The 8,290-nt window shown below is 41.4% G+C and overlaps 1 protein-coding gene across 2 annotated transcripts; it reads right to left on the bottom strand.

The window, feature by feature from the left end:
• Nucleotides 1–252: 252 nt before the first annotated feature.
• Nucleotides 253–8,003, bottom strand: LOC115123502 (general transcription factor 3C polypeptide 5-like). 2 transcript variants are annotated; one of them, XM_029652857.2, is made up of 7 exons: nt 3,702–8,003; nt 3,226–3,430; nt 2,907–3,090; nt 2,432–2,579; nt 1,079–1,251; nt 508–615; nt 253–365 (listed from the first exon to the last, which is right to left on the bottom strand). In XM_029652857.2, exons 1-7 carry the CDS (start codon nt 3,843–3,845, stop codon nt 350–352), a joined length of 978 nt encoding a protein of 325 aa, XP_029508717.1. In that variant the 5' UTR covers nt 3,846–8,003; the 3' UTR covers nt 253–349. The 2 variants fall into 2 exon arrangements, with proteins under 2 accessions (XP_029508717.1, XP_029508708.1); XM_029652848.2 differs by having other exon boundaries at nt 2,384–2,579.
• Between the last annotated feature and the right edge of the window lie 287 nt (nt 8,004–8,290).

Here is an 8,290-nt window from a genome sequence, read left to right on the forward strand (position 1 = left end):
ATTTATATTGCCTGAGTAGAGGACGAACTGTGCAGGTGTTTCTGATTAATAAACAATGACATTCTGGTGGGTGGTAATATTAAAATAAAACCAGCCCTGAAAAGAAACGTAGGGAGAAAACTATTAGCACCTCAGCATAGGGAAAACGCACAGCACTGTGTTATGTCCCCTGGAAGGGCCCTCGGGTGGCTAAATCTGTAACATTAGCAGCCTGGGGAACTGTACAACAAAGAGGGACATTAGCGAGGCAATCATCACTAAGACACACACAGTCTCACACACACTTGCTTTGTTGAGTGTGATTGGCAGGGTATAGTTGAACGTGCTCCTCTTGGCCTTCACTGGCATGTCATTTATAGTATATCCTAAAGAAAGTCACGGGGGAAACAGACAGGGTCTCATAAAACAAAGCATGAGAACTGTATTAACAAAGACTGTGGTATTAAATTATATAGAGTCCCTTAAGATTAGTTTGAACCAAACCTCCACCCTGCCCCCACTCCTCACCGTGCTTGGTACTGCAGCGGATCTTGAAGTCCAGCACCTGGTGTTTCTTGGCCTCTGTTGTCTTGCGAGGATCGTAGCCAAACCTCACCCAGAGGCTCCTCCAGGGGCCTGTCAGTTCAGGGGAAACACACATGTCAGGTTTGGATGGAATTTGAGTTTATTATGAGGAATTTGCTTTAATTTCATATCCTATTGACTAAATAAGTCACTTTTTGTTTCTCTTCACTTTCTCCTTCTCCCCTGTCAACCACTTCACAAGAGTTTCAATTTAAGTGAATTCTGCAATTGAACAGGACATGGCATGTAAATTGAGAGATGTCGGGGACCCAATTTGTTTTGGCCAGAATTTCTGCCGGCACCGCCCCGAATCTCATGACACAACCTTAAGTCAAAACCAGTATGTTTCAATTTTACCATCAACAAATAACCTTCAATTCATTCAAATGTAATTTCTTTCATCAAAAGTGAGAGAAGTAATAAATACATTTACTCAAATTGTCTTTTTCAAATGATCTAAAAAAAATGTTTGTATGGTCCCACACTCTTAATTATTATCCAACTTGTTGTTTACATGGTGACACCATTGCAATTCCCAATAACCCCGACTTTGAATAACACTGGCGGTCTACATCTCCTCAGCATGTAGTAGGACACGATAGAGAGCAGCAGCTTCAGTTTATCAGGGTGGATGTCCAGGTTGGCCTTGACCGAGTTCCGGGACCAGATGGGCCGGCTCTCAAACATCTACACACAGTGTGGTTTGGGAAAAGATAACATAGAGGGGACATCAAAGCAATGTACGCACCATTATTAAATAACACTTTATATGTGTACATTTCCCATGGGCATATACTGTAGGAACATCATCTGTATATGGAGATGTAAAGAGTATAGGCTAAATCATAGAGATAAAATACAAACTAGCCTATGGGCTCAAGTAAAGGCTTCGGTCTTGAAATAGCATTAGGAGAAAAAAGAAAGGCTCAAACTGAAAACAAAGTTATGTTCCTTTGCATCTGTGATTAACGCATCAGTGTTAAACCTTTTAAGGATCGTACCCTTTTTGTCAATTTTCGACCTAAAATGACATACACAAATCTAACTGCCTGTAGCTCAGGACCTGAAGCAAGGATATGCATATTCTTGATATCATTTGAAAGGAAACACTTTGAAGTTTGTGGAAATGTGAACTTAATGTAGGAGAATATGACACATTAGATCTGGTAAAAGAAAATACAAACAACAAAACATGTGGTTTCTATTTTTTGGGTTTGTTCCATTATCTTTGAAATGCAAGAGAAAGGCCATACTTTCAGATTGGAATCTATGTGTAATTTAGATTTTGGCCACCAGATAGCAGCAGTGTGTGTGAAAAGTTTCAGACTGATCCAGGGAAGAATTATATTACTGCACAATATTTTGTATAAAGTCTGCCAGGAGTTTGCCCAAATGTGCTGAATTGGTCAATTGATACATTTCGAAGTACATAACTATAGAGAACATACAGAAATGCTATGATAATTTAAAAAAAAGTAGGTTTACACACTCCCAGGAATGTCACACATGATCGATCATTAGCTTATACACTAACTGTCATACATCTAGATGGCCGGGAGGGGTGGGTATGGAGCCATAGACAGCAGAGGAGTCAAACTGTAGAGTCCAGTTCCTACATTTGAACATAAAAATGTACTTGATCAAACAAACCTACACTAGAATGTATCTCTGGGACCCTCAGGATGACAATTCAGAGCAAGATTACTGAATGTAAGTACATTATTTACCTTCAGAGGTGAATGTATGCAGACTTCACATCGGCTTGTAAAAAAAAGTAACTGAGTAACAACCTCAGAAGCCCAATGCAAAGTATATTGACCTTATTAATTTGTTCCTTTGCCTTTATGTTACTGGGGTGAACACACACCCTCTTCCAGTTGGACTTGGCAGCCTCCAGGGGCTCCGTGGGGACATTCTTGTCGTCAAAGTTGAGGAAGATGGCGTTGTGAGGCCGACGGGCTCGACTCAAACCAATCAGATTATTCCTGGATACTGTCGGGGGACAATAGCCTTCTCTGCACGGGAGACAAGTTCACAATGATTTAGCTAAAATTCATCAATACAGACAGATATTTGCATGGCACCCCTATGGGTTGACCAATGGCCAGATCTATGAGCACCTGCATATTTATAACAGCCTCCCTTTCCTGTCTTGCTCCTGTTGTTGAACACGTCGTTGTGTAACGTTATTGGGGGGGAATTCTAATGCATTACTGCTGACACACTACATAACATGTTGATGTCCTTTGGCATATTTGTTTCTGAGCTTAACACACTACCTGTGATGAGGGTGAAACTGTGTGTAGTGTTGCTCACACGCCTGCCCCAGTGCCCCTGCTTACTTGTGTTGGATTTCAGGTTGGTAACTGTAGTCCACAGCACTGTCCAGGCGAGAGAAGATGGGTGGAGGAATGAAGAGGGGCACAGGCTGCTCAAATAACTCATTATTCTCTGGTTTACGCAAGAGTATCTTATTGTAGAGGGATGTATGCGAGCCGTCCGCAAGATACTGGAAGTCAGCCATCCCTGCAACAATGTACAACATACATCAACAAATACACAATGAAGAGTTATAACAGCACAGATCAAAGTAGGGAGGCAATGGAAAGGAATCATACAGTGATATAATGGGGTCAAGTGTTTGTGATTAGGAAGTTGAACCTTGGAATTTGTATGTTGTCCCAATGACATCCAGGATGTCCATGTTGATTGGAGATTCCTCGGGGTTGCCGTTGCGCAAAATAATTTTCACGTGCAGCAGCAGGTTGGTGGATTGGAAACGATTTCCAAAGACAGGGTGGCAGAACGGGTCCTTGGAACGAAAGCGAAAGCGCAGCTCCAACCGCCTGCTGGGGTCAGTATAGGTCTGTAGAGAAACATTTCATTTTTAGTTCATCATAGTCAGCAGAACAATACAAATTGCGGTGGTGAGAATGGGAACAACAACATATCATGTGAGCAGGTTTGCATAGCTGCACTAGCACCTCAGTTAGTACAGTAAACGAATACGGTGTGAATTATAACATAGCCAATCAGGACAAGCTAGCTATACAGCCATTAACATTGCAAGCTGAGTAACAGCTATCAAGTGATTGATTAGTCGCGCATGCGTTGATTGACGTGTGTAGGTTGCTCACCCCTTGTATACCCCCAATAGTTTCCAACATATTTTCCACATTGGAGATAATCCCTTGATATTTCACACAAACGAGTCTATTGTCATCTGATAAGGAAAGAGTCGCGGAGCTTCCAGGCACCCCACCCACAGTGGTAAACTTCATCGCCTGCGCTGCCGGAGCCTGACTGGCGCGTGACGGTTATCGCTTTCATTGTAAAAATTCAAATCGTCCAGCCCCGATGCTGCCATCTCACCTTTTGAGCGGAGTATGTTATTTGAATGCCCTCATGCTGGCTAATTAGCAACACAATTCACAGATAGAAATGTGGTTTTCTGGTTTGTATACAATTCAAACATTTCTACCAATTAACTCCTACGGGTGGAAACAATTGGACGTGTTTAAAGTTCCAACCAAATATTGACAATTGTTAGACAATTGGAGCTGTAGGCCTATCAGTATGTTTGATGTCAGACCATAGTTTATTTAGTTAAAATACAACCCCAGGGGTAATCGAAAAATTGTGTTAAATTTCGTGCTAGAACTCAACTCAACCTCTTCCTCGACTAGACCTAAAGTGTGTAAAGCAATTTTAAGCCAAAGGGGGCCAGTAGAGAGCCAGACTAGCTACACGGATAAACCACATTGAACAATGAGCCCGATATGTAACCGGATGTATAAATGTTAAGCATACGGTTGGCGTTTCCACTCACTGTCAAATATGGTGACGAGAGGAAGTCCAGTTGCCGGGAGTGGGAATAGATGAACCATATGGATTTTTGCCGACATTCTGCTAATTCTCTAATCTGTGAAACATTTTATCTCCGTATACTTTTTTGTTACCAAAACTAGAATCAGTTAAAAAACAGAGTGCACTGCGTTTGGTAGACTTTACACGTTGCCATTCAAAAAAAAATGTGTGCATTGTTTAGAAAGAGTGCAAGGGTAAATTAAATTATTGCACATAGTGTATGAATTGTAATACATCATTTATCATACGAATTGCAATTTGTAACATATCATACAAAGTGGATGAAGGACTAATACATACCATACAAAATGTAATGTCTCTGATTTACATACAGAATAATACGAAATGCTCTGAGACCACGTTGTCTGTGACATCCAAGGTTCTAAAATGGTATAGTCCTCAGATTTCCCTTTGATTTATTAGTTTAAAAAAACAAACTAGGGGAGTATTGGTGTAGTGGTGCCTGGAGAAGTGGGTATACTATAATTTTGTCCAAAATTTCCCAATCAACCTGCCCGGTGAAGGAAAGGCACGCTGTTTGAAAGATTTTGTGAGAAACATTGACATACACTCTGGATTACCTAAAATTATAAAACCAATGAAAGTGGTCTTTCACAGTCAAGCCAATCCAAGCTGTACTGTGCAAGTAGGCTAACAGCAAGCCTACTATTGAAACAGACGAATGAGGCTGTCAACAGAGTCAGAAAATCACAGGTTTCAGATTTTTTCAAAATTTTCAGGTTTTTCTCTCAAAGTCACACTTTTTTATATAAAACAACCAAATTGGATGTTCTAAGTCCATAACAATGCTTAAAACGCATTACAAGCTCTGTGAAAAATCTAAGAAATTTAGATTTTTAAATGCAGTTCAAATCAAAATGTATTTGTTGCATGCTTTGTAAACAACATAGAAATGCTTACTTTACGGGCCCTTCCCAAAAATACAGAGAGAGAAAAAAGTATGTATAATAGAAAAGTAATAACACAAGGAATAAATGCACGTAACGATAACTCCGCTGTATACACAGGGTACCAGTACCGAGTCGATGTGCAGGGGTACGAGGTAATTGGGGTAGATATGTACATATAGTCGGGATAAAGTGACTAGGCAACAGGATAGATAATAAACAGTAACAGCAGCATACAGTGCCTACAGTGACTGTTTCAAAATGTTGTTACTTTACAGCCTTAATCTAAAATGGATTAAATGTAATGTTTTTCCTCATCAATCTACACACAATACCCCATAATGACAAAGCAAAAACAGGTATTACAATATTTCCCAAATTTACAAAAAATAAAAAACAGAAATACGTTATTAACATAAGTATTCAGACCCTTTGATATGAGACTCGAAATTGAGCTCTTGTTTCCATTGATCATCCTTGAGATGTTTCTATAACTTGATTGGAGTCCACCTGTGGTAAATTCAATTGATTGGACATGATTTGGAAAGGCACACACCTGTCTATATAAGGTCCCACAGTTGACAGTGCATGTCAGAGCATAAACTAAGCCATAAGGTCGAAGAAATTGTCCGTAGAGCTCCGACACAGGATTGTGTCAAGGCACAGATCTGGGGAAGGGTACCAAAACATTTCTGCGGCATTGAAGGTCCCCAAGAACACAGTGGCCTCCATTCTTAAATGGAAGAAGTTTGGAACCACTAAGACTCTTCCTAGAGCTGGCTGCATGCCCAAACTTAGCAATCGGGGGAGAAGGGCCTTGGTCAGAGAGGTGACCAAGAACCCAATGGTCACTCTGACAGAGCTCCAGAGTTCCTCTGTGGAGATGGGAGAACATTCTAGAAGGAAAACCATCTCTGCAGCACTCCAACAATCAGGCCTTTATGGTAGAGTGGCCAGACGGAAGCCACTCCTCAGTAAAAGTAACATGACAGCCCGCTTGGAGTTTGCCAAAAGGCACCTAATGGACTCTCAGACCATGAGAAACAAGATTCTCTGGTCTGATGAAACCAAGATTGAACTCTTTGGCCTGAATGCCAAGCGTCATGTCTGGAGAACCTGGCACCATCCCTACTGTAAATCATGGTGGTGGCTGCATCATGCTGTGGGGATGTTTTTCAGTGGCAGGGACTTGGAGACTAGTCGGGATCGAGGGAAAGATGAACTGAGCAAAGTACAGAGAGATCCTTGCTGAAAACCTGCTCCAGAGTGCTCAGGACTTCAGACTGGGGTGAAGGTTCACCTTCCAACAGGACAACAACCCTAAGCACACAGCCAAGACAATGCAGGAGTGGCTTCGGGACAAGTTGGAATGTCCTTGAGTGGCTCAGCCTGAGCTCGGACTAACATCTCTGGAGAGACCTGAAAATAGCTGTGCAGCAAAGCTCTCCATCCATCCTGACAGAGCTTGAGAGGATCTGCAGAGAAGAATGGGAGAAACTCCAAATATAGGTGTGCCAAGCTTGTAGCGTTATACCCAAGAAGACTCAATGCTGTAATCGCTACCAAAGCTTTAACCTTTATTTATCTAGGCAAGCCAGTTAAGAACAAATTCTTATTTTACAATGACGGCCTACCCCAGCCAAACCCTCCCCTAGCCCGGACGACGCTGGGCCAATTGTGCTTCGGCCTATGGGATTGAGCAAATGTGATATTTCAGTTGTTTATTTTGAATACATTTGATACAAAAAAAATCCCAAACTATTTTTGCTTTGTCATTATACGGTATTGTGTGTAGATTGATGAAGGGAAAAAACAATTGAATACATTTTAGAATACATCCTTAACATAACAAAATGTGGAAAAAGTCAAGGGGTCTGACTACTTTCCGAATGCACTGTATAGTGTACATAGCTGGGCCAGAAAGTTTACAAATAGGCCGATAATTATTTAGGTCACAAGGGTCACCACCTTTGTGGAGTGGATACCTTCCAAACGTTGGGGATAGTACCAGATATAATCATCAGGTTAAAATATGGGTTAAAGATTCAGCAATCAGGGGGGCAGAGAGCTGCAGCAAAAATGGATCAAGCATATCAGCCACAGTGTATTATTCTACATTTATTTTACACCAATCTTAATTAAGTCGTCTAGCACATCAGAGATAGTGAATTGAGAGAAATGAAAATAAAGTTTCACTAGAAGTTGATGGGTTAACCGTTGAGTCCGCTAGAGGCTGGCAGAGGGAAGAGCTGTCGATTGACTGACCAGGGTCAACTACACCACCGTTTCTCTCAAATAAAAAGACTGCAGAGATAAAATTATTATTAAAAGTGTCACTTATCCCATTCTTCTCAGTTGTGATGCCAGAGTCAGACAGGACTTGCTTAGGCAGGGAAGAAGCAGAATTTAGTGATAGACATTTCTGTTTACTTTTAAAATTCCCACTTCTGTGCCTTTAGGGCATTATATAAGCTAATATGGTGTGACTCAAGATAAACAGTATATGTTTTCCATCGGCTTCTTGTTTCTTTGTATCCTTGATGATGGCTGGTGTCCCTCGGATAGGCAGTCTTTTGTTTTGACCTCCTGTTTCAGTTGAACCATTTTATATTCATTCCAACTCAGTCAAAGTGTATGTTACACATAACTACATTTCCCACCATCCCTGAAATGGAGAGGATATTGGTGTGACAGCTGTTTGAATAAGAATCCTAGTGCCATGCTTTTCTAAAGGAGAGTCAGATAAGACGTTTGTGCTTCCTGCGTTGGGCCATATTATGAAGTTCTGTGCTTTGTGGGAGATGATGAGGCAGCGGAATAGGGTATGCTGGGAGTGACAATCTGTCGTGTGGTGTGGTGGAGCTGGGGTGTCACACACAGTGGGATCTAGAAACTCTCTGTCTCTGGGTGCGTGCTGCCGAGCCCTGTGTCTCACAGATTATGCCTGTGTT

This window comes from Oncorhynchus nerka, linkage group LG4, assembly GCF_034236695.1.
Source record: "Oncorhynchus nerka isolate Pitt River linkage group LG4, Oner_Uvic_2.0, whole genome shotgun sequence".
Classification (NCBI taxonomy): Eukaryota; Metazoa; Chordata; class Actinopteri; order Salmoniformes; family Salmonidae; genus Oncorhynchus; species Oncorhynchus nerka.